The 26,303-nt window shown below is 45.2% G+C and overlaps 2 protein-coding genes across 5 annotated transcripts in view; one reads left to right on the top strand and one right to left on the bottom strand.

The window, feature by feature from the left end:
• trub1 (TruB pseudouridine (psi) synthase family member 1) overlaps positions 1 to 26,303 on the bottom strand; it is a 40,188-nt gene that overhangs the window by 10,614 nt on the left and 3,271 nt on the right. The window contains exons 3-5 of the mRNA XM_079658886.1: positions 20,502 to 20,557; positions 9,987 to 10,068; positions 9,774 to 9,846 (exon numbers count right to left, since the gene is read on the bottom strand). Of these exons, the coding sequence (XP_079515012.1) occupies positions 9,774 to 9,846; positions 9,987 to 10,068; positions 20,502 to 20,557 (211 nt within the window). The remainder of the gene's footprint in view (positions 1 to 9,773; positions 9,847 to 9,986; positions 10,069 to 20,501; positions 20,558 to 26,303) is intronic.
• On the top strand, positions 13,156 to 18,492 carry LOC307024599 (zinc finger protein 862-like). 4 transcript variants are annotated; one of them, XM_079658882.1, is made up of 13 exons: positions 13,156 to 13,321; positions 14,255 to 14,320; positions 14,467 to 14,674; positions 14,778 to 14,963; positions 15,247 to 15,422; positions 15,505 to 15,677; positions 16,062 to 16,231; positions 16,318 to 16,556; positions 16,647 to 16,904; positions 17,011 to 17,217; positions 17,459 to 17,677; positions 17,753 to 17,905; positions 18,010 to 18,492. In XM_079658882.1, the coding sequence occupies exons 2-13, from the start codon at positions 14,255 to 14,257 to the stop codon at positions 18,187 to 18,189; spliced, it is 2,235 nt and encodes a 744-aa protein (XP_079515008.1). In that variant the 5' UTR covers positions 13,156 to 13,321; the 3' UTR covers positions 18,190 to 18,492. The 4 variants fall into 4 exon arrangements, with proteins under 4 accessions (XP_079515008.1, XP_079515009.1, XP_079515010.1 ...); XM_079658883.1 differs by having other exon boundaries at positions 14,793 to 14,963; positions 18,010 to 18,194; XM_079658884.1 differs by lacking the exon at positions 14,255 to 14,320 and having other exon boundaries at positions 18,010 to 18,194.

The raw sequence follows: 26,303 nt of genomic DNA, 5'->3' as shown, positions 1-26,303 counted from the left end.
TTAATTTAGCCATCGAGCCTCTAGCTATATGGCTCAGAGGCCATAATGGGTTTGAGGGCATCACTCGTCATGGTATAGTTCACAAACTTTCCCTTTACGCGGATGACCTTCTCCTATACGTCTCCAATCCTGTGTCCTCTCTCCCTCCTATATTGTCAATCCTTGAGCAGTTTGGTCGTTTATCAGGCTACAAATTAAATCTCCAAAAGAGCGAACTATTTTTTGTAAACCAACTGGCGAAGACACTCCCCCCAACCGCTTTTCCCTTTAATATTGCATCAGATGGCTTCAGATACTTGGGGGTGTCCATCACCAGCTCCTTTAAAGATCTGTTTCCCAAAAATGTTCAACCACTCTTGGCTAAATGCAAATCGGATCTATCTAGGTGGTCTTCCCTTCCCTTATCCCTTGTTGGCCGTGTCAATCTTATTAAAATGGTAATTCTGCCGAAATTCTTATATCTCTTCCAGCATATCCCAATTTACATCAATAAATCTTTTTTCACCAGTCTTGACAGTCAACTAAATGCGTTCATTTGGGATGATAAACCCGCCCGTCTTAAAAAGTCAATTCTTCAGCTCCCCAAGTCGGAGGGTGGCTTGGCACTCCCGAACTTCCGTCACTACTACTGGGCCTCTAATATTAACCGACTCCTTTACTGGATTGGCCCCAAGACTCCTAACTCCAGCCCACCATGGGTTCACATGGAGATCTCCTCCTCCTCTAGCTCCTTACACTCTGTGATTTGCTCCCAACTTCCCGTAATGACGCACAAAATCTCAGTCAACCCAATTGTTACCAGTACTATTAAGATTTGGCTTCAATTCAGAAGGCAACATGGCTTACACAGAGCCTCAATCCTAGCTCCAATACTAAATAATCACTCATTCTCCCCATCCTGCTCGGACCCCACCTTCCGTATGTGGGCTGGTAACGGGCTTGTCACAATCAGTAATCTTTACAAGGATGGGGTTTTCTCTGACTTTGCATCCTTGTCAGCCAAATATCACCTGCCAAATAGTCATCTTTTCCGCTTCTTCCAAATTAGACATTTTGCTCAAAAGCAATTTCCCCATTTTCCCAACCGCCCCCCTGAGTCAGGAATTGACCAGTTTCTCACCCTTGATTGTGACCAAAAAAGGCTGGTATCTACTATTTATGGAAAACTTGCCTCCTTTGACCTAGCCTCTACTACATCGGTAAAAGAGTCCTGGGAGGGTGAGTTGGGTGTAGACATATCTGACAGTAAGTGGAGGGACATTCTTCGTTTGGTGCAAACCTCATCTATCTGTGCTAGGCACGGTCTAATGCAGTGTAAGGTGCTCCACAGGGCTCACTTTACCAATGCTAAACTAGCCAAAATATTTCCTCTTAGAAGCGATGCCTGTAACAGATGCAAGCAATCTCCTGCCAATCACACGCATATGTTTTGGTCATGCCCCAGCCTGAATGCATTCTGGTCTAGTATTTTCAAAACCCTTGAACAGGCCCTTAACACACCCATACCCCTTAACCCTCTAACTGCCTTGTTCGGCATCCCCCCAACACAGAACATGCCCACCACGACCCAGCGGGTCATCGCCTTCACAACCCTGCTGGCCAGGCGTTCCATTCTTCTGAAGTGGAAGCACGTTTCCCCGCCCACACATGACAGGTGGATACAGGAACTATTACAGTGTATTAATCTCGAAAAGATACAATTTTCACTTCAAGGATCCCTGACACTCTTTCATAAGACCTGGACTCCCTTACTACTGCTAATCAATGACCTGACAATCAACCCTGATGCTGATGAGTTGTGAATGAACCCGGTGGGGGGGAAGACCTTCACTTCCCCCTTTCCTTATCTCCCTAATATCTCGACCATTGCTTTGTTTGTCTTCTCTGTTTCCTCATGCAACTTGCAGTACCATTATTTCCCTGGTATTTATTTTTACTGACTAATAACATGAAGAAGCATCTGTATTTTTATGTAATTTTCAGTTATTGGTCTTCGTATTTCATGTCATTTTTATCCCCTTTTATTTTTTTTATTATTATTTTTTTTATGTTGGTGTTTTGTAACTTTTTGATTGATGTCTTGTTTATAATGTGATCATAGCCCATAGGGGTGAGGGTGAGCGAGGGTGGGGGGGTGGGGTAACTATTTAGTCTTCCTACAGACCATCTTCTCTACGTGTGTACCTAATGTATTGCAACTGTGATGTCTGTCAAAAAGCCAATAAAAAGATTTAAAAAATAAATAATAATAATAATAATATATTAAAAATAAAGTTAAAAAAACCCAATACTATTTGTTATTTACAGCCTGATATTATTATTATTATTATTTGTTTTGGTACGACATTATAAAAGTAACTAACTGAAACTCTCTCTGTCTTCCTGTCTTTCCCAGTGTGTGTGTGTGTTACAGTGTTTGCTGAATTGGATGTGGACCTGTCTGACTATTTGATCAGAGTTCACTCTGTTGTTTTTTATTTTTGTTTTATTGTTATGCCCCATCAGACCACAGCAAAATCATTTGTATTTGTTAAAGCATTTATTTATTATTATTGTTAATAAATGTTTGATTTCGGTCTAATTTTGTTTCAAGGATGCATTTTTCCTTTACTCTCAACACAGGGTTTGTTTAATTACTACTGCCACTACTACAACAATTATAATAGAGGTAACATCTGTACATAGTGTAAAACAACTTTTAGTGACACATAACATTTTGGCCCTTAGCTTGTCATGCTTGAAAAAAATTGTCCCTTTGGTAAATATAATTGGGGAACCCTGCTTTAGTAGCATGAACATGAAGGGTCTATTGTGGCTATATTATGTTAGGAGCATGAACATGAAGGCTCTATGGCAGTGTTGTAGTCAAGTCACCAATTCACGAGTCAAAGTCACTCTCGAGTCACCACTCTTCGAGTCCGAGTCCAAGTCCGAGTCACCAAGGGAGAGTCGTAGTGGAGTCCGAGTCCAAGTCACCCAAGGAGTGTCAGAGTCGAACAGGGCCGTGGGAAGTAGGGGTGCTGAGGGTGCTGCAGCACCCCCTGGTGAAGGACAGGGGATCTGCACTTCCACAAGATATAATTTAAAAAAAACGAATTTTCAGCCTTGATGTAACAACATTCATAATTAAGTAAAGATAACAACCTTTTCACCCCGGTTACATTTGCCCTGTACGATGGGCGCTGTAAGTGATGAAAGTGGGGGATGTTGGCTTAGCAGGCGCCCGCAGCTCACAGCCAAAGTGAGAGAGATAGAGAGAGGGGATACCGCGGTACCGGCGGGGATTGTTGTTAGCTTCTGCTGCGCTAACGGATATAAGAAGCTGTTTCTACAATAATGTGGAGGGAGAGTCCTCTCCTGTCAGACTGAGAGGCTCAGTGAGGTAAAGGACTCTTAGGGCTTAGATAGTTCACTTTAGTCGAAGTTATCTCAGTGGGTCTCAAACGTTTTGATCACAATTTATGTAAACAAATATTTCCAAGGCACACCTTTATAATTATTAGGATAAATAAAAACAGGTTTGAAATCATTGCAATGTATACTATAGGACAGTAAACCAAAAATATCGTTTAAAACTGGAGAGATTTTAAAATATACATAAATAAATAAATGTTAACTGGTAAAATAAGATATGAATGAACAACACAAATAAAATAAGTTACATGTATTTGTTATTGGCTATGGTAGGTTATTGGAAATGTTCACATACCTACTTATTTGATTAATAAAATGCAAACCGATCTTTTTCATATGGGTGTTTAGAGTTGTACCCCCTAGATCAGTCTCTAATTGGGCGCTCAAAGTGCACCAGATTGAAGCATTTTACTTTAAAATGATAAAAAAATCTTCGCGGGGGGATACCCCCCGGACCCCCCTAGAGGATGTGAAGTCCACCCCCCAATTTAAAACATGTTATAATATATAATACATTTGAAGCCTTGTTATATAAGCTGTCCACCATGTCAATATATTTCTCTTTTTGCAGTGTATTGGTCTTTTGTAGAGGTTTTTCATTGCCAGCTAAAATCTTGCCTAGCAGCACATTGGTCAGAACCAGCCCTGGTGTCATCCCCACAGCACCCCCCATTTGAAACATGTTCCCACGGCTATGGAGTCGAACCCGAGTCATCATTACCTGTGTTCGTACCTATACCTACTCATTACCTATATTTTTCCCGGGTCGCCGAGGATGCTGGCGTTGTTGGTTCGCCGCTTCTCCGCCCCAAATATTGTTCTTTAGTCCAGATTAGAACCTCTCCTGTCTGGCTCTCTACTTTTGAAACGTCAGTCATCAGCAAAAATATCAGATGTGTTGTCATCTCCAACCTGCTGGCTCTTTCCTGCTCATCGGTCCCTAGCCCGCTAGCTAGCTAGCATTATCGGACCTAGCAGGCTGCTACCGAGATGCTCCTCGGCTCCCTGAAGTCTGCCGAGCTAACAATTCTGTCTCCACCCCAACTCTACCCTAACTCCAGCCTAACTCCACCCTAACTCCGCGGCTCGTGTGGGTCTTCCCATCCCGCTGGGATCAGCCGGCTTCCCCGCTGACATCGTCTCTCCCTGCCGCCTACAGCCGGTGGCTAACAAGCTAGCTAACAAGCTAGTAGGCTGGTCACCCGGCTCCCACTCTGCACCAGGCTGTCAGCCCCTCCTACGATTCTCCTCCGGAAACCACTGGAATCATTCTCCATATGCTGTGGATTATCACTCTCATTTTATCTGGACTCACACCGCTCCTTCTTCTACGGTCATCCGGCTCCTGGTCTCTGCTGTCCGGGTCCCCAGCATTAGCTAGCTCCGTGCTAGCGCCACTTCACGGGATCATGCCGCCGCTCTACTCCCTGTCAGATCTCCACTCCTTTAATAACCGCCTGCCTCCGGACTGCATGGACATCCTCGCAGATAACGAAATACTCCGCAAACGCCGTCCTCCACACAGAGGCTCTGGCCGTAAGTTTTTATTTCATTCCACGTCTCCACACTCCATCCCTTCCATTCGGTCCTGTCACGCGCCCACACTACGCCATCACAACAAAAAACACGTGAATCTGACCAATCTCCTTCCACTTCCCCGGTCCACACAACCCCCCCCAATGCAACGTCACCTCAGAGCAGCCCTGCTCAACACACGCTCCATCCACAATAAAAGCCACATTCTGAATGAATTCATTAAAGACAATAACCTGGACTTTCTGTATCTGACCGAAACATGGCAAAAGCCCCTGGACTATTTTTCTTTAAATCAAATCACCCCAGCAGGATTCACATACATTGACAAACCTCGCCCACAAGGGCGGGGTGGTGGTATAGCTGCTATTATCAAAAAGGAAATAAAAGCTACCATAATCCTCATCCCTGATGCTTCTTCATTTGAACACCTGATCTTTAAACTCTCTGGTCCCACTCCCCTGGTCACAGCCATCATCTACCGTCCCCCGAAGCCAAACCCCTCCTTTTTCTCTGACCTCTCTGACATTCTCACTCAGCTTTCTGCCATATCCCCATCTGTTCTCCTCTTAGGGGATTTTAACATTCATATTGATGACCCGACCTGCAAATATGCCTCTGAATTTAAGGAAACCCTTCATTGCTGCAACTTCTCTCAACACATCAACTTCCCAACACACAGCCGTGGTCACATCCTGGACTTGGTCTGCTCCACTGGTCTCACCATCCATCATCTGTCCAGCCTCAATCTCCACATCTCTGATCACCTGGCCATCATCATGGATATCAACATCCCCATCCCCGCCCAAAAGCAAAAACGCACAATAACCTACAGAAACCTCAAATCCATCTCACCTTCAGCAATCACTGCCTCCATTACCTGCAAGATGTCTGCCTCCCCCCCCCCCACTTTCTGAAAACCCATCTGAACTTGTGGACTATTATAACAGCACCCTCTCCTTCTGTCTCAATGAACTGGCCCCCACAAAAACTAAAAATGTCTCTTTCATACACTCCGCCCCCTGGTATACCCCCGAACTCCGCCAAATGAAATCAAGGAAACGTCAACTTGAATGCCAACACAAGAAAATCACACTAACAGTCCATCTTCAAATCTACAAAGACTATCTCCAGCAGTACAGTAATTCACTCAAAGCAGCCCGGTCTAATTACTACTCACAACTCATTCAGTCTGGCTCCAGCAACCCCAAGCGTCTCTTCTCCACCATCAGCAAACTTTTCAAACCCTGTGACAACGCCACCTCGTCCTTCACCACCGAACAGTGCAACTCCTTCCTTTCGTTTTTCCAAACCAAAATCAGCAACATTTACAGCAATCTGACACCCTCATCAGCATCCCCCACCTCCCCTCCTGGCTCCCCCCCCCCCTTCACCTCACAGCCCCTGTCCCACTTCTCCCCTGTGACCCCCATGCAACTGTCCAACTTCATGCCTGGAATTAACTCCACCTGCACACTTGACCCAATGCCCTCCAAATTTGTTAAAGAGAGCCTCCCTGCCATGTCCCAGCTCATCGCCACCATCATTAACTCCTCCCTCAGATCTGGATCAGTTCCCCCCTCTCTCAAACTGGCTGCTGTCACACCCATTCTCAAAAGACCTGGACTCACACCTGACATCATGTCCAACTTCCGGCCCATCTCAAATCTCCCCTTTCTGTCAAAAATACTTGAACGTGTCATTGCCTCACAACTAAAATCCCACCTCAGCTCCAATGACCTCTTTGAGCCATTTCAATCCGGTTTCCGATCAAAACACAGCACAGAAACAGCTCTTCTGAAAATCACAAACGACCTCCTCCTCTCCTCTGACTCCGGCAACCTGAACATCCTCATCCTCCTCGACCTCACCGCAGCATTCGACACCATCAACCACACCATCCTGCTGTCCCTCCTCGAATCATCACTCAACATCACTGACACTGCACTCTCCTGGCTGAAATCCTACCTCACCGACAGACATCAGTTTATCAACATCAACAACTGCACCTCCTCCACTGCTCCTCTGTCCCAAGGCGTCCCCCAGGGTTCGGTGCTTGGCCCCCTCCTCTTCATCCTTTACATGCTCCCCCTTGGCAAGATAATTTGTCGCCACAACCTTCAATTTCACTGCTACGCCGATGACATCCAACTTTATATCTCAACAAAAACCATCACCCCCACAACACACTCCACTCTCACCAACTGTCTCTCAGAAATAAAAGCATGGATGCAAACAAACTATCTCCAACTGAACAGTGCCAAATCAGACATCATCATCATCGGCCCCCCATCCCGTATCAAAGACATCCAGAATTTCAACTTCACCATTGACAGCCACACTATCTCCCCCCCTCACATCCGCAACCTCGGAGTCATTTTCGACAGTCAGCTCAAATTCAACCACCACATAAATCACATCACCAGGACCGCCTTTTTCCACCTCAAAAACATTGCCCGTCTCCGCCCATCACTCTCCTCCTCTGCTGCAGAAATCCTGATTCATGCATTCATCACTTCACGACTCGACTACTGCAATAGCATCCTCTATGGCATACCATCCAACCTCCTCAATAAACTCCAACATATCCAGAACTCTGCTGCCCGCCTCCTCACCCACACCCGCTCCCGAGACCACATCACTCCCATCCTCCAGAACCTCCACTGGCTCCCCGTCCGTCAAAGAATCCACTTCAAAGTCCTCCTCATAACTTACAAAGCCCTCAACAACCAGGCCCCCCCCTACCTCACAGACCTGCTGCACCACCACACCCCTTCCCGCTGCCTCCGCTCATCAGAAGCCAACCTCCTATCCATCCCCACCCGCACCAATCACCGGACCTGGGGGGACAGAGCCTTCTCCGTCGCTGCCCCCTCCCTCTGGAACTCACTCCCACAACCCATCAGAGAGTGCACCGACCTCACCACCTTCAAAAAAATCACAAAAACTCACCTCTTCAATCTGGCTTTTCATGTGTGATTGTTTTTGTATTATTTGACTTTAACTTTAACTATATATTTATTTGTTGTTCCTTTCTTCTCTTTTCTTTTTTTCTTCACTATTATCTGTAAAGCGTCTTTGAGCACCTGTAAAAGCGCTAACAAATTAAATCTATTATTATTATTATTATTATTATTCGAGTCCAAGTCAAGTCCGAGTCACAAGTCTTCATGTATTAACATTCGTGGATATATGTGTTGAAATGTAGCTGCTCCTCTACATTGCCGTTATCCTGTCATGTTATACTAATCTGTCTATTGAACTGCTGTGAAGCGAGTTTGGCTACAATTATTGTAATAGGTGCTATACAAATATAAAGCTTATTACTAATATTAATATTATTATTATTATTATATATAAAAATAAACTATATTTAAAATGAGTTAACTTTTAGAGAAGTGATTATATTTGTATGCCAATATTTTCCTATGGTAAAGCTTTCGTTTTGCACTTTTATTTTGATAGTAATAAGATCGGGACTCTTATTTTGAAGGAACTTTTACCGGTTAAATCGGTTTACTGATAAATATTAAGCCCCAGAAAGCACATGGCTACTTAGCATGCAAAATGACCATTCTGCATGTTAAGTAGCCATGTGCTTTCGTGTTATCGCTGAATCTTTATTTATTGATTAGATCAGTTACTCGGATGATAGAGTTCAACACAGCCAATATGTCTGAACTCGATCCTTAGAGTAATGTGTTACGGAGCCTTCTCTTCAATCTTGTTTCCACATAGCATAACAAGCATTTTGCGCTGCTCTTTTCCAATGTGGAAGCAGAATGTGTGAAAGCATACAGCACGATGCGGGGTGTGTCCTAGGCATGTTTAGACTGGAACAGCGGGGCCCAGTACGTGAACTCGCCTCACAGGTGCACACGCCAGGATAGAGGACATCAGGCTCCAGAGAAAACTTGCTCGAGTCTGAGTCCAAGTCGGAGCGTCAATGTACAAGTCGAGCATACTTGCCAACCTTTAGACCTCAGAAATCGGGAGCATTTCAAAATGCAAAATGCAAAATGGGGGGGGGGGGGGGGGGGGGTGCTCGTAGATCGCCGGAGCTGTTAGATTAACATTAACATGCTTATTGTAGTTGTAAGTGCACTGCCTTGCGGCCTGTAGCACTGTCCTTGATTGAGCATATGTGTGGGCTGGACCTGTATTTTACAGGAAAGGAGTGAGCAGAGAATAGTTGTCGATTCTTGTTCTGTTTTCTGTGAATAACTGCCTCACCCTCTCAGACTTTGAGTTGCGCGCGCTACTAAAGAGACGTGTTACCATGGAAACCAAACAATGGTGTAGCTGTATTAAAGTCCGAGTGGAAACAGTCGTGTTTAAATCTGATTTTGTCAGAAATCGGGAGAAATGCGGGAGAAATATGACCCCGGGAGGAAACCGGGAGAGGGCAATGAAATCGGGAGTCTCCTGCGAAAATCGGGAGGGTTGACAAGTATGAAGTCGAGTCCGAGTCATCGTGGGGGGAAATATTCACGAGTCCAAGTCATCGCGCGCGAGAATTAACGAGTCCAAATCCGAGTTGCGTCAATCAGTGCGCGAGTCCGAGTCGAGTCACGAGTCCCAAAAATCGGCACTCGATTCCGAGTCCAGGACTCGAGTACTCCATCTCTGGTCTATGGTGGCTACATTATGTTAGGAGCATGAACATGAAGGGTCTATGGTGGCTACATGACTTTAGGAGCATGAATATGAACAGTGAATGGCATTTCTTTCGTCTCATTAGATCAGCAGGTTGAACCCAGTTTACGCTAACATGTACAAATGTAACTGCTGTGACTGCACCTTCTCAGATAGGAGGCTTCACTCACAGTGGAGGAACTTGCATGATGTCACCAGTGAACGTTTTCAGTTTCTCCTCAACTTCCAACCTGGTTACGTGTTCTGTGGACAAACATCTTATAAACATATTTCACTGTTTATATGAAAAGTGCAAAAAGGGGGGGATAACAACACGAATAGACTGCTGAATTGGGATAACTGTTCCTTTGAAATTATTATACATAAATCAAATCAATATTTACCAAAGTCTTTCTCCAGCACCACACTGCCAGTGGCATCGAGAGTGTCTGTTGCTTTGCCCAGTTGCCCCACAGCAACATATTTCTGAAAAACACACAGCGCACATCACAATTAAACATTTCATGCTACTCATTCTAAATACCTCAAATTAGGTCAAAAGGTATGCGCTAGTTAACCCAGTTTATATATATATAAAATGATATGAATATCTGGTAGGAAGGGGTGTAACGGTTCACAAACATTTTGGTTCGGTACGTACCTCGGTTTTTAGGTCACGGTTCGGTACGTTTTCGGTACAGCAGAAAAAATAATCACAAAACATAAAATATTCTTTTGGGGTTGTTAATTATTATTAAACTGCGAGTAATGTATTCACTCAAATAAATACAAAATATAATAAACATTAAGGTGCAGCATTTCGATGAACTGAAATAATCTGTATTTGAACTGTACTGCACTATACCTAAAAAGCCAGTTTGACATCATGACTTGCTTGTCATTGTATTTTCATGTTTTTTTTAAGAAAAATTAACTTGTCAACATTGCTTGTCGAAAGGGCAGATCTGCTGGCACTAACAATGTTTCCTGCTGTGGAGAACACCCTCTCGCTAGGGACAGAGGTAGCAGATACAGCCAGGTAGCACTTTGCTAACATAGCTTTGGCTCGGTCTGAACTTTTTGCGAGTGTTGGAGGCTTAAATGCTAGCGGGAGTTGGGTTTGCACTTCAGTCTTTTTTCTTTTGGTACCGTTGATATTCACGTTCGGGTGATGCCGTTTCAAATGAGTGTGCAAGTTTGATGTATTGCCAGCCGCGTAACCAATTGTAATTGAACAATGCCGACAAACAGCTTTGGTTCGGTCCACTTGTCATTGTCCGTCATCCTTGTACATAACTACGAAACCAAAATGTTCCCAAACCGGAGACTTCAATGATGCTGATTTTCGAGCTCGACTTTATCTGCGTTCGCCATTTCGACAGTTCCTCAAATTACTGACTACATTTGAACGCATCCCTGTGACGAGCTCTCATAGTATGCCTCTCGTCCAATGAAATGACCTGGTCGCTCTATGACGCGTTGAACCCAATGTGAGCAAATTACACTGAACGCTGCGACGCAGCACCTGAGATTACTTCCAAAAAGTTGTTCACGTTTTCAATTCGTTACGTTTAACGTTATATTCGTTCGGTACACACGTGTGCCGAACCGAAGGGCCCATACCGAATAATTTCGGTACGAATACCGTTACACCCCCTACTGGTAGGGTTTAAATGACTTTTCACTAGGGATGGGTATCGTTTGGATTTTATTGATTCCGATAAGCAGTATCGGTATAGACATGAATACAAGATGTGAAGATTAAACAGTCATTTTATTGTAATTTTCTTGCAGAAATAACTGTATAACTTATACATTAGCTTCTCAGAAGCAGACAAAAATAAATAAAATAACTTAAAGGGGCCTGGCTCACCCGATCATGCTTTTGGGGGTTTTCCCTCAGACAGAGGATGAAAAGAGCCATTTTTTAAAATATTTTTTAACATTTGTAAATCAGTTACATCTTCATCCAGACATTTCAAACTGACAACCTAGCTCGACAAGAGATCCTTAAAACATTGTCCTACAGTGACATCATGCAAAACTGTGATAGGAAGAAATTGGTAAAAAGGCTAAGATGGCAAAAAGATAAAGGCGAGTACGTATATTATTCTGGACTGTACTTTTAAATCATCACAAAATAAATGATGTAATGAACTGAAAAACGTCAAAATGTGTCTGAAGGTTTAAACATAGAACAAAGTATTTGAGCCTAAAATATGTCAATTCCTAGTAAACGACCAACAATTGCTGAACCATACATTGAAACGTTGACCTTTAACAACATTTAAATGCAGTTTTCCAATTCAGAATGACATCTGTAAGTTTAACTGTTTGGTTTATGAAGCATTCAATGAAAGGCCAAATTATTATAGGTGTAGGAGCTCACATTAATACACTATCAGTGTTAATAAACTAAAAAGACGATTCAGACACTCTCTGCCGATCGATCGGTGCTCTCTAAAAATGCTGATCGCGAGAGCCGATCGCATGATGTAAAATACATGACACTTTTCTCTATGCGCGGCAAAACAAGCTCTCCAAAATGGCTTCACCGGTCTGTCATTATTTTAAAGTGTCCGAAAATGACAATAAAATAGCGGTATGCAACGTGTGTGAAACAGAAATCCTGCAGCTCCAAGCGCTGTGACGGACCGGGGAGCGGAGCAAAACACACACTAAGAATTAGACCTAACACACTTAGCTATTTTATCTACCTCTGGAACCAGCTAAACTAGTTATAAATATATTTATTCTTCACTGTCGGGTCACTCATTACTGGATCAGTGAGCTGCATGAGATACTGACAGGCTGTCAGGAGAGAGAGAGAGCGTTTCCGCTAATTTCTCCCGTGTTATTATCCAAAGTTAACTTGTATGTCAACTTGAATAATGTACTTCATTTGAATGTAATAATTATGTTGGTTGTTGTTTGTGGAAGCTCCAGTGAATGAGCCCAATTAACTGAGTTTTAAACATAACTTTAAATGGAAGATCCCCATAGGCCCCGCCCACTCGATCCGATCGGAGCATCCCTATAATGTAAGTTGCGCTGACAGGTCCACACACTGCTTCCCCGCAGCGAGGCTCCCCCCACCCTCCTGTTGACAGTTCATGAGCATCGAGCTCTTCGCCCCCCCAATGGCACTTCACATCAAAAAGGTTGCCGACCCCTGGTTTAGGCTGTCAGATACGCTGCACCGTTTTAGATTCAATGAGTGTCTCATTTGCAAATGCTTCATTAAGTTGCTTGTGTTACCCCCTTTACAAGCAACTAATTGAGTACATAGATTGCACCTTGCACTATCGCCACTAACATTTTTTAAAGTGCACCCAGACCTTCGATCGCTTCGCTCTGTCCGCCATGCCTGCGGGAGTCTCACAACAATAATAAGAGCGCTGTTGAGAGAGATGACGAGTGGCATTTACAGTGGCCAATCAGAGGGGTCTCAAACCGGATACATCACACGGGATGAGCAGTGTTTCCCCTATAGGTTTTCAGCAGCGGCGCTGCTCAAATATGCGCGCCGCTGCTAGGGGGCAGCAGATAAAAAAAAAAAAAGAATAATAAGTGCTGCCCCCTAGCGCTCGCGGCAACTTCGAGCCACCGATACGCGGGAAAGCTGTCATTTTCAGAGCTGAAGGAAAACTGCCTGACAAGACAGACAACAGCAAGTTGAAGCAGACATAACTTTATTTGGACACAATCACCTCAAGAAGAAGGTCATAACGCCATAAATGTAAGTTATTATAATTTAAAATGTTGTTACATTTAGATTAAGTAAATTAATACTTTGATAAAAGCCTACAGTTAAGAATGAATTACATCTAGCTAACTTAGCTAGTTTGTAAGGGATAATGTGCAGCGACGCGGTCATTATGGGGAAAAGAACACCCGACAGGCTGATCAGGAGCCCGACGCGAAGCGGAGGGATCTAGATCTGCATCAAGGGTGTTCTTTTCCCCATAATGACCAAGTCGCTGCACATTATCCCGCTTATTACATGGCCACATTCTCAACAAAGTAACGATATGACTCCCAATATTAATTGAAATGCTTTTATAGATTTAGAAAATGTTTTTATTGATTTAAAAAATAGTACGCTATTATTTATTTTAAATGACATGCATCCGCTAAGAAAAATAGTCCTTTGTTACTGTTTGAACTAACGTAGCAACGGCAGGAACTGCTTCGATAGCGTTTTTGAGGAGCTTTCTGATTACAGATTTGAAAACATCGCTGCTTGCTTTAAAAGTAGCACAATTCATTATGTCAAAGCTTGGAAAGTATCTAGATATCCCTGCCCTAATGCCAAAGTAACTGGCAACTGAATATGTGTCGCCGTTTGATATCTATGTCTGGACCGTTGCGTAAAAAGGAGGGTTTCTGCCCCGTTAATTCTCCGCTGTTTTTCTTGTCCCAGTTTGAAAAGCAAACTGCTTGCAGTTTGCTTTTCGGCCATACTGTATACAGTTAAATCGACCGAAGTTCTTTGTAAGCGTCCTTAACAACGGTCAATAAGTCCTTGACAGCGGTCTGTCTGTTCTGGATTAACAACGTGTCACGTGTTCTGAATTGACCAATCAGAATAGAGTATTCAACTAAGCCATGTAATAAAGCTAGTTAACACCCAGTGTAATAGATTGTTCATCACATCTTATGTTATTTTCAGATGAGTTTAAAAGGCTGGCTTGTCAGCAAACGAAAGAGAAGTGATGATCGTGGTGATGAGGAGGAGGTTAGTTGGGTGAAGTTAGGGAGGTGGGTCTCTGTTGTCTGGCAGCAATGTTTTGAAAGGGGAGCAAATGGATACACACTTTTTGGGAAATCGTTTTAAAGTAGTTGTTTAAATTTACAATTGTATTGACTGATATCTCGTACTAGACAGGACATGCGATGAGAGTAGGCCAGAGCAGAGGAGGTGAAGGAGCAGGTCAGGATAGAAGAGAGGAGCAAGGTGCAGCTGCTGCTGCTGTCAGAGGGTCAGAGGTAGGAGGATCAGAAAGAGCAAGGCACCGGCAATCAGGATTTGATCCAGGGTGGATGGAGGACCCGAGGTTCAAACCTTGGCTGTACAACATAGCTAACCATGGTGAGAATCTAACATATGGAGCAGTTAGGGGCTTGATCTCTCAGATGTTTTACCGATCATACAGTAGCCAAAACCTCTTAAAGAAAATAAATATATATCAAAGATCTTGTCCCGACAGGAATGTTCTGCCGCTTGTGCCGCCAACACAAGCAAGCACCGAAGCGGGGGGTGTCTACACGGCCATTTATTGAGGTTGGGTGCATGCTTTTCCGAAGCGACTACCTTGATAAGCATGCTGCCACTCGGCACCATCAAGAGAGTGTGAAGGCACACGCCGCACTGATTCAAGGTAAAATTCACTAATACTGTAGGCCTACTGTATCTTATTTTTAGCTTATTATTCACAAAACTCTCTGGTTTAGTTAATTTTTTTCAGTTTATTTATTTTAAAGAAAAGAATGCACATTAATCAACATATCAGGTTTTACATCAATGTAAATGTGACAGATTTAGCTAGTAGACCTAAGCTAGTTTTCATCTGCAGTCCCTCAGCAGGTCAACATAGTACAAACAACACAGTAGGCTATAATACATTACAATTTTTATTTTTATTTTTGTTTACCTTTCAACAGGGTCCTCAGTGCTGGTCGCCTTTGACCCAGTTCTCACCCTTGAACACGAAGCGGTGATTGGTGGTTTTAAGTGCCTCTACCACCTCACGAAAAAAGAACATGCTCACCATACAAACTATGCTGACCTTTTGGAGCTCGCAGAACTACTTGGCTGCCAGTATTTTGAGAAGTTAAAGGTAAGTTAATGCTTTCTTTAATCAACTTCATCACAAAAAAAGTGTGCAATATTTAATCTTAAGTGCATTTGTTTTCTTTAAGATCGGGAGGACCAACTACACATCTCACCGGATCATCGATGAGATGTTAGAAATCCTGGGCACTGTCGTTGAAGAGCCTATCTTGGCAAACATCAGTGCTTCTGTGGCAATTGGGCTTGAGGTGGACGAGACCACAGATGTGTCTGTGAAGAAGCAGCTCGATGTTCACGTTAGGTATAATTTTATTCCAATAATGACAACAATTAAGACTTAAAATAATTTTGATTGACGTGTCTTTATTATGTTTAATATAGTCTTGCATAGCCAGACCTATCTCCACACTTCGTTTACACTGTGCCAGCGCTGAAGAAAAGTCTGGCTGGACTCATTACCACTCGGGGACAGGGGGGCTCCGGGGGAAACGCTCTATTTCTTTAAACCAATCACAGTTGGTTGGCGGTTGCTAGCTTGTTGTTCTTTTACGTAGTCTGGATTGAATCTGATCGGGGCAACAACATATTCCACCGCCACTGATTGGGTAGTAATAATAAACAAATAAGGCTTATCCCAAAGACCTACATCTGTTGAGTCAGTCTGACTGTTTAATATGTTCATCAGATACATGGACAAAAATGGGCTGCTTTACAGCCAATTTCTGGACCTGGTGACAGTCAGCGATGGCAGAGCTGACACCATAGTCAAGGCAATAAGAACGATCCTTACAAAAAAGAACATTCCCACCCAGAGGATTTATGGCCTGGGGACAGATGGAGCAGCTGTTATGACTGGTATGAACTACCAACAAAAACAAGGTTGATATTCACTGCAGCTTAAAAACTAAAACATGACATAAAACATGTTTGTCCTGAAACAGGGAGAGTGAATGGAGTGGCCAAGCAGCTACAGGACACCTTCCCATGGATGGTGTCGGTTGCATGTGCCGCACACCGCCTCGCCCTGTGCTGCAAGGACGCCTCATCAGGAGTGGCTTACATTAACTCTTTCAGGGACCTTCTACAGCAGCTACACCTGTACTTCAGGAACAGTGCGAATCGCACAGCTGTACTCCAGGCTGCAGCAGAGTGCTTGGGCCTGGATAACTTGAAAGTGAAGGTAATTTAAAAGGGAAAAAACATCTTCCATATTTGGAGGCACCTGATATGACTTAATATGCTTTCATCTTGTGGCTCTAAATATTTTTAGGAAGTGAAGGAAACACGCTGGCTTTCGCAAGCCATGGCTGTTTCCAACCTACAGCGGAACCTGACCGCTGTCCTGGCAGCCTTGGCTGAGGAGACGGAGCATAAGAAATGCCCAACAGCCAAGGGGTTGTATGGCTTTCTGGCCACCTACCGCTTTGTGGCATCGGTCTACCTGCAAGCAGATGTGCTGCCACATATCAGCAGGCTGTCAAGGCTGTTCCAGAAGGAAAATGTCAACTTCCTTGCTCTGAAAGTGCAGGTATACTTTCCAATGTTTTATTTTTGACACCACTGTCCATACACTGCTCATACTAACCAGATATCTGCTGCTGCTGCATTTACACCTACTCTGTCTTTGTTATTAGGTCCCTGTGACAATGGCCTGCCTCCGAGCAATTAAAGATGCTGGAGACCATCAGCCACCAGGGTCTTTCCTTTCAAAGCTCCACGCAGACCTGGACAACCCTGCGGGACTTGGGGCTTACAGTATTGTCCATGAGGAGGAGAGGAACAAGAGGGGGACAAGAAAGGGACTGACCAGGGAAGAGCTCTGGGCCCGGTTCAGGAGCCAGGTATGTTTGTTTTGGATTTAGCATTTAGCAGACGCTTCTACTCACCAGAACTCACAAGTGTATCTCCTTTCTAAACAAGCGACTAAGAGCATAATCTAGAGCTAAAGTCAAAGTGCAATCGTAGCAAACAATAATACAAAAGGTGCTTAAGAGGGAGGATCCTGTTAATACTAAATGCCTATTAAGTGGTTTGAATATGGACACAAGTTTCAGTTTAATAATCTGTTGCTGTTATGGTTAGGTGATGGATCCATATTTCGATGGCCTGCTGGAGAGCCTGGAGAGGAGGTTCCAGAATCTGGACCTTTTAGGGGCCTTCCATGCGCTGAGCCCTCAGGCAGCAACTGGAGATGAGGCCAATGTGCAGCTCCTTGCCGGCAAATTTCTACAGGCTGACTGTAATGAGGTGCTGCAGGAATGGTCCTCTTTTAAACAGCAGCTGATAGTTGGGCCATTCAAGGTATCATAATGAATTACAGTAACATTCCTTTTCAGGAGTTCTATAGCCTGGATTGATGTTCATGTTGTGTTTCAGGACTTGGATCAGCAGCAGGTGATGCAGGAACTGGCATCAGAGGTGGGTGAATGGGGGCTGCTTTACCCATCTCTGAGCAAGCTGGCTGCCATTGGCCTGACCATCCCAGTTTCCAGTGTAAACTGTGAGAGGGATTTCTCAACATTGAACCGGGTAGGATACTTGAACAAGTGATATCATTATTTGACTTTATTCAAATCTCAACCCCATGGGCTCCACATCCACTCGTCTGTTGATTATTATGTTTGTATTTACAGGTGAAGACTGACTTGAGAAATCGCTTGCAGGGGGAACACCTTGCCACCTGTATGCGATTGAGCATCAATGGCCCCCCAACCAGAGACTTTCCCTTTAGGAGAGCCTTAGAGCTATTCTTTAAGACCCCCAGAAAAATAAAGTGCTCTCAGGCAGGATGCCAACTGTGCCATCATCACTAAATGGAGTGAGTCATTTTATGTATAGAGCATAAAAAAAAAAACATTTTATGTATAGAGTATAAAGAAAACATATATGGATCAAGAAACAAGGCAGGACAAATGATATATGAGAGAAAAACTAAGGAAGTAAACCCCTTGGCAGAACCCAAGATATTCAAGTCACTGGGGCAGTGGAACGAAGTGGAGACATTTGGCACATTCATTACTAGGTGCCATGCTCTTTTGACACCTGATATTAAACTAAAAAATTGCCTGATGAAAGTGATGTAAATGAACAACAAAAATAAAATAAGTTACATATGTGTTATTGGCTATGGTAGTTTATTGGTATGTTCAATTATTTGATTATTAAAATGTAAAACGATCTTTTTCATATGGGTGTTTAGAGTTAGATCTAGTCTCTAGTCATTGTGTGCTCAAAGTGCACCAGATTGAAGCATTTTATATTAAAATGTAAAAACAAATCTTCCCGGGGGGGCATACCCCCGGACCCCCTAGAGGATGTGATGTCCAACCACCAATTATGTTCATACAATACTGAATACATTTGAAGCCTTTAATGATGTATGTGTCTTTCTTGTGCTGGCAGACAAATAGAAACATAATGGCGGGAAGCACTTCGCACGCGCACACACTTAAAATGTCCATGCGCGCCGCGCTCACATTTTGCTGGGCCTGCGTGCCTTAGCACCGCTGCTATGACTCCATCCTAGGGGAAACACTGATGAGGGTTCCCAACCAACCAGAATGGTTTAAAGTTAAACTAAAGAAGTAGACGTAACACATACAGTTGCAAGAAAAAGTATGTGAACCCTTTGGAACTACCTGGATTTCTGCATAAATTGGTCATAAAATGTGTTCTGATCTTCATCTAAGTCACAACAATAGACAAACACAGTCTGCTTAAGCTAAAACCACACAAACAATATGTTTTTATTGAACACACCATGTAAACATTCACAGTGCAGGGTGGAAAAAAGTATGTGAACCCTTGGATTAAATAACTGGTTGACCCTCCTTTGGCAGCAATAACCTCAACCAAACCTTTCCTATAGTTGCATATCAGACCTGCACAACGGTCAGGAGGCATTTTGGACCATTCCTCTTTACAAAACTGTTTCAGTTCAGCAATATTCTTGGGATGTCTGGTGTGAATCGCTCTCTTAAGGTCATGCCACAGCATCTCAATTGGGTTGAGGTCAGGACTCTGACTGGGCCACTCCAGAAGGCATATTTTCTTCTGTTGAAGCCATACTGTTGTTGATTTACTTCTGTGCTTTGGGTTGTTGTCCTGTTGCATCACCCATCTTCTGTTGAGCTTCAATTGGTGGACAGATGGCCTTAAGTTCTCCAGCAAAATGTCTTGATAAACTTGAGAATTCATTTTTCCGTTGATGATGGCAATCTGTCCAGGCCCTGAGGCAGCAAAGCAGCCCCAAACCATGATGCTCCCTCCACCATACTTCACAGTTGGGATGAGGTTTTGATGTTGGTGTGCTGTGCCTTTTTTTCTCCACACATAGCGTTGTGTGTTCCTTCCAAACAACTCAACTTTGGTTTCATCTGTCCACAGAATATTTTTCCAGTAGTGCTGTGGAACATCCAGGTGCTCTTTTGCTAACTTCAAAACTTGCAGCAATGTTTTTTCTGGACAGCAGTGGCTTCCTCCATTTTATGACCAACTTATGCAGAAATCCAGGTAATTCCAAAGGGTTCACATACTTTTTCTTGCAACTGTATACCGATAGCAGCACCGTTTGTCCAGCGGTTTAACGGTATACCGATACGTCCTATCAGGTACCGGTATTGAATTAGTACTGGCTCTCGATACCCATCCCTACTTTTCACAGTAATAGTAGAGTTTATTTTCTAAAGTTATGCAATAAAACCATCTTAAAACATTCTGACTTTTCCTGACCATCATATCATACGTTTGTTTTTTGTGGTAACAGAATCACAATAAACTAAAAATGAAAAATTGTTGCTTAAAAGCAAGTATTATTCTAAAAACAATGTTGGGATCCACAAGCCTAATTGATTTGAGGGTATGATAATAAATACTAGGGATACTCCGATCGCCAATTTTGGGGCCGATCGCCGGAATCAGTATCGGCTGATACCGATCGCCAATCCGATCGAGTGGGCGGGGCCTATGGGGATCTTCCATTTAAAGTGATGTTTAAAACTCAGTTAATGGAAACACACAGTGTGTTTAAACTGAACAATTGCCCAGTTGTGTTATGAAGCTCTTCAAAGCATTGTTCAATTCATACATTGACTTGAAACATTTGCATAAGTGTAGGTGAACTCACCTTAGAGCCAGCCAACATCGTAGTGAGCATCTTTGTCCCGTTCCCAACCCCAACCACTGCAGGGGACAGAGACACAGTTAGCAACACCAACCACTGTCTGCAGGGGACAGAGACAGAGTTAGCAACACCAACCACTGTCTGCAGGGGACAGAGACACAGTTAGCAACACCAACCACTGTCTGCAGGGGACAGAGACACAGTTAGCAACACCAACTACTGTCTGCAGGGGACAGAGACACAGTTAGCAACACCAACTACTGTCTGCAGAGGACAGAGACACAGTTAGCAACACCAACTACTAGGGGTGTAATGGTTCACAAACATTTCGGTTCGATAAGTACCTCGGTTTTTAGGTCACGGTTCGGTACGTTTTCGGTACAGCAGAAAAATGATCACAAAACATAAAATATTTTTTGGGGGTTTTCAATTATTATTAAACTGTGAATAATGTATTCACTCAAATAAATACAAAATATAATAAAATAAACATTAAGGTGCAGCATTTCGATGAACTGAAATAATCTGTATTTGAACTGTACTCCTCTCTGAAGAACCAGCACCTTACCGTGGTAGAGAGGTTTGTGTGCCCTGATGAACCTGGGGGCTGTGTTGTCTGGAACCTTGTGTTCCTGGTAGGGTCTCTCATGGCAAATTGGTCTCAGGCAAAGGGCCAGACTAAGATTGGTTCACAAGACCTCATGAAAGACGACACACGAAGTGAGGATACCCGGCCCGGAGGAAGCCCGGGGTCCCCTTCTGGAGCCAGGCCCAGAAGGAGGACTCGTCGGCGAGCGTCTGGTGGCCGGGCTTGCCACGGAGCCCGGCCGGGCACAGCCCGAAAAGGCAACGTGGGCAACACCTCCGCTTCTCCGTCCCGCGTGCCCACCACCTACGGGAAACAGCGATGGGGTCGGGTGCGCTGCAAGAAGGGTGGCAGTGAAGGCAGAGGGACCAGACCCGGGCGACAGAAGCTGGCTTTGGGGACGTGGAACGTCACCTCTCTGGGGGGGAAGGAGTCGGAGCTTGTGCGGGAGGTGGAGCGTTACCAGTTGGATCTGGTTGGGCTCACCTCTATGCACAGCGTCGGCTCTGGAACCTTAATTCTGGATAGGGGTTGGACTCTATTCTTCTCCGGAGTTGCTCAAGGTGTGAGGCGCCGGGGGTGTGTGGGGATACTCACAAGTCCCCGGTTGGGTGCTTCGTTGTTGGAGTCTACCCCAGTGGACGAGAGGGTCGCCTCCCAACACCTGCGGGTTATGGGGGGGAAAACTCTGACTGTTGTGTGTGCTTATGCACCCAACAGCAGTTCAGAGTATACTGCCTTCTTGGAGACCCTGGAAAGAGTCCTGTATGGGGCTCCTGAAGGGGACTCTTTAATCTTGCTGGGAGACTTCAACGCACATGTGGGCAATGATGGAGACACTTGGAGGGGAGTGATTGGGAGGAACGGCCCCCCTGATCTGAACCGGAGTGGTGGTTTGTTACTGGACTTCGTTGCTAGTCATGGATTGGCCATAACAAACACCATGTTCGAACATAAGGATGCTCATAAGTGTACGTGGTACCAGAGTACCCTAGGCAGAAGGTCCATGATCGATTTCGTTATCGTATCATCGGACCTGAGGCCGTATGTTTTGGACACCCGGGTAAAGAGAGGGGCGGAGTTGTCAACTGATCACCATCTGGTGGTGAGTTGGGTCGAGTGGCGGGAGAAGCCTCTGGATAGACCTGGTAAGCCCAAACGTGTAGTTCGGGTGAACTGGGAACGTCTGGAGGGGGCCCAAGTTCAGGAGGCCTTCAACTCACACCTCCGGCGGAGCTTTTCGGGCATCCCTGTGGAGGTTGGGGACATTGAACCAGAGTGGTCGGTGTTCAAAGCCTCTATTGCCGAAGCCGCGGTGGGGAGCTGTGGTCTCAAGGTCCTAGGTGCCTCAAGGGGTGGGAACCCTCGAACCTCCTGGTGGACACCGGTGATCAGGGAAGCCGTCCGACTGAAGAAGGAGGCCTTTAGGGATTTGTTATCCCGGGGGACTCCCGAGGCAGTTGCAAGGTACCGACAGGCCCGAAGGGCAGCAGCCTCAGCCGTGGCAAAGCAGCGGGGGAGAAGTTCGGAGAAGACATGGAAAAGGACTTTCGGGCGGCACCAAAGCTGTTCTGGAAAACTGTCCGACACCTCAGGAGGGGGAAGCAGGGAACCATCCAAGCTGTGTACAGTAAGGATGGGACGTTGTTGACCTCAACTGATGGAGTGTTAGGGCGTTGGAAGGAACACTTTGAGGAACTCCTGAACCCGACAACTCCGCCCTCTATGTTAGAGGCAGAGCTGGAGTATGACGGGGGATCGACACCAATCTCCCGGGGGGAGGTCACTGAGGTCGTCAAACAACTTCACAGTGGCAAAGCCCCGGGGGTGGATGAGATCCGCCCAGAAATGCTGAAGGCTCTGGGTGTTGAGGGACTGTCATGGTTGACACGTCTCATCAACGTTGTGTGGAAGTCGGAAACAGTACCGAAGGAGTGGCAGACCGGAGTGGTGGTTGCCCTTTTTAAAAAAGGGGGATCAGAGGGTGTGTGCCAATTACAGAGTCATCACACTACTCAGCCTCCCCGGGAAAGTTTACTCTAAGGTACTCGAAAGGAGGGTCAGGCCGATTGTCGAACTTCAGATTGAGGAGGAACAATGCGGATTTCGTCCTGGTCGTGGAACGACGGATCAGCTTTTTACTCTCATAAGGATCCTGGAGGGGGCCTGGGAGTACGCTTATCCAGTCTACATGTGTTTTGTAGACTTGGAGAAGGCGTATGACCGGGTTCCCAGGGAATCACTGTGGGAGGTGCTGCGGGAGTATGGGGTGAGGGGGTCTCTACTCAGGGCCATCCAATCTCTGTACTCCCAAAGCGAGAGCTGTGTCCGGGTCCTCGGCAGTAAGTCGGACCCATTTCAGGTGAGGGTTGGCCTCCGCCAGGGCTGCGCTTTGTCACCAATCCTGTTTGTAATATACATGGATCGGATTTCGAGGCGTAGTCGTGGGGGAGGTGGTCTGCAGTTCGGTGAACTAAGGATTGCACCACTGCTTTTTGCAGATGATGTGGTTCTGATGGCTTCATCGGTCTGCGACCTTCAGCACTCACTGGATCGGTTCGCAACCGAGTGTGAAGCGGCTGAGATGAGGATCAGCACCTCCAAATCTGAGGCCATGGTTCTCAGCAGGAAACCGATGGACTGTCCACTCCAAGTAGGGAATGAGTCCTTACCCCAAGTGAAGGAGTTCAAGTATCTCGGGGTCTTGTTCTCGAGTGAGGGAACAATGGAGCGTGAGATGGGTCGGAGAATCGGAGCAGCGGGAGCGGTACTGCAGTCGCTTTACTGCACCGTTGTGACGAAAAGGGAGCTGAGCCAGAAGGCAAAGCTCTCTGTCTACCGCGCCATTTTCGTTCCTACCCTCACCTATGGTCATGAAGGATGGGTCATGACCGAAAGAACGAGATCGCGGGTACAAGCGGCCGAGATGGGTTTTCTCCGCAGGGTGGGTGGTGTCTCCCTTAGGGATAAGGTGAGAAGTTCGGTCATCCGGGAGGGACTCGGAGTTGAACCGCTCCTCCTTCGCGTCGAAAGGAGCCAGTTGAGGTGGTTCGGGCACCGAGTTAGGATGCCACCTGGGCGCCTCCCTAGGGAGGTGTTCCAGGCACGTCCAGCTGGGAAGAGACCAAGGGGTAGACCTAGAACCAGGTGGAGGGATTATATCTCTTCGCTGGCCTGGGAGCGCCTTGGGATCCCCCAGTCAGAGCTGGTTGATGTGGCCAGGGAAAAGAAAGTTTTGGGCTCTCTGCTGGAACTGCTACCTCCGCGACCCAACCACGGATAAGCGGGAGAAGATGGATGGATGGATGGATGAACTGTACTGCACTAGTACCTAAGCAGCCAGTTTGACATCACGACCTGCTTGTCATTGTATTTTCCTGTTTTTTTAAAGAAAAATTAACTTGTTCACATTGCTTGCCAAAAGGGCAGATCTGCTGGCCCTAACAATGTCTCCTGCTGTGGAGAACACCCTCTCGCTAGGGACAGAGGTAGCAGATACAGCCAGGTAGCGCATTGCTAACATGGCAACATAAGGATATTTGGCGTTTGTAATAGCTTTGGCTCGGTCTGAACTTTTTGCGAGTGGTGGAGGCTTAAATGCTAGCGGGAGTTGGGTTTGCACTTTAGTCATTTTTATTGTGGTACCGGTGATATTCACGGTTTTTATTGTGGTACCGGTGATATTCACGTTCGGGTGATGCCTTTTCAAATGAGTGCAAGTTTGATGTATTGCCAGCCACGTAACCAATTTTAGTTGAACAATGTCGACAAACAGCTTTGGTTCGGTCCACCTGTCTTTGTCCGTCATCCTTGTACGTAACTGCGAAACCAAAATGTTCCCAAACCGGAGACTTCAATGATGCTGGAGGATTTTCGAGCTCAACTTTATCTGCGTTCGCATGAATGAACGCATCCCTGTGACCAGCTCTCATAGTATGCCTCTCGTCCAATTAAATGACTTGGTTGCTCTATGATGCGTTGAACCCAATGTGAGCAAATTACACTGAACGCTGCGACGCAGCACCTGAGATTACTTCCAAAAAGTTGTTCACGTTCTCAATTTTCTACGTTTAACGTTATATTCGTTCGGTTCACACGTGTACCGAACCGAAGGGCCCATACCGAATAATTTCGGTACGGATACGTATACTGTTACACCCCTACCAACCACTGTCTGCAGGGGACAGACACAGTTAGCAACACCAACCACTGTCTGCAGAGGACAGAGACACAGCTAGCAACACCAACCACTGTCTGCAGGGGACAGGGACACAGTTAGCAACATCAACCACTGTCTGCATGGGACAGAGACACAGTTAGCAAAACCAACCACTGCAGGGGACAGAGACACAGTTAGCAACACCAACCACTGCAGGGGACAGAGACACAGTGTTCCACTACACCCACCCTGATGGTTGCACGCATTTTACAGCCTTACCAGGCTCTGGGAATATGTTGCCTATTTTATTACATCCCAACCATGCTTTCAGAGGAGACTGGTACTGTCCAAATTCAGGAGGAGGAGCAACCAAAAATAATCATAATTTTGGATTCATCTGCCACACGTTTGGCCTTTAAAGCAACTACAAAATCCATCCCAAGTTCAAAGTCTAAGATCATTTCTTCAAAAATATATATATATATATGTTAGTATTTTAGTGTAGTACAGTCATGGACCAAAACTATGGGCGCGGGAAGGGGGGTGCTGCAGCACCCCCTAGCAGCAGGCAGGGGGTGCGGAGCTCCCCTGTCTGAATTATTATTTGACGGTTATTGCTGCTCCCGCTGTGCATAATCTGTGTAATATGTAGCCAATAAATTCCACATTGTTGGTAAAATAATGTTGGCCTCCCCCGAGTGTTTTCTAGCCATTCCACATTGTTGGTAAAATAATATGTTGGCCTGCCCCGAGTGTTTTGTAGCCCCGGACAATTCTACCTCAATAATATAATACATTAACCGTGCTTTACGTGAACCTCATCAAGACACTAGAGAGGACGGCAGGACTGTAATTTCCCGTGTTCAGTGAATGAAACAGAGGCAAGACACCAGACCAATCAGAGAGTTGCATGGAAATAAAAGTGTGCTTGTGTCATTCAAGCTCGGCTCTCTCTCTCTGTGTGTGTGTGTGTGTGTGTGTGTGTGTGTGTGTGTGTGTGTGTGTGTGTGTGTGTGTGTGTGTGTGTGTGTGTGTGTGTGTGTGTGTGTGTGTGTGTGTG

This window comes from Notothenia rossii, assembly GCF_949606895.1.
Source record: "Notothenia rossii genome assembly, chromosome: 11".
In the NCBI taxonomy this organism is placed as follows: Eukaryota; Metazoa; Chordata; class Actinopteri; order Perciformes; family Nototheniidae; genus Notothenia; species Notothenia rossii.
This window is presented reverse-complemented; position numbering and strand designations above follow the sequence as displayed.

What these genes read in the sequence shown, in the direction of transcription:
- LOC307024599 (XM_079658882.1), top strand. Translation starts at nt 14,255, where the DNA reads ATGAGTTTAAAAGGCTGGCTTGTCAGCAAACGAAAGAGAAGTGATGAT. An exon ending in AGTATTTTGAGAAGTTAAAG is followed by an intron (nt 15,423 to 15,504) that starts GTAAGTTAATGC and finishes GTTTTCTTTAAG; the next exon opens with ATCGGGAGGACCAACTACAC. An exon ending in TGGAGCAGCTGTTATGACTG is followed by an intron (nt 16,232 to 16,317) that starts GTATGAACTACC and finishes GTCCTGAAACAG; the next exon opens with GGAGAGTGAATGGAGTGGCC.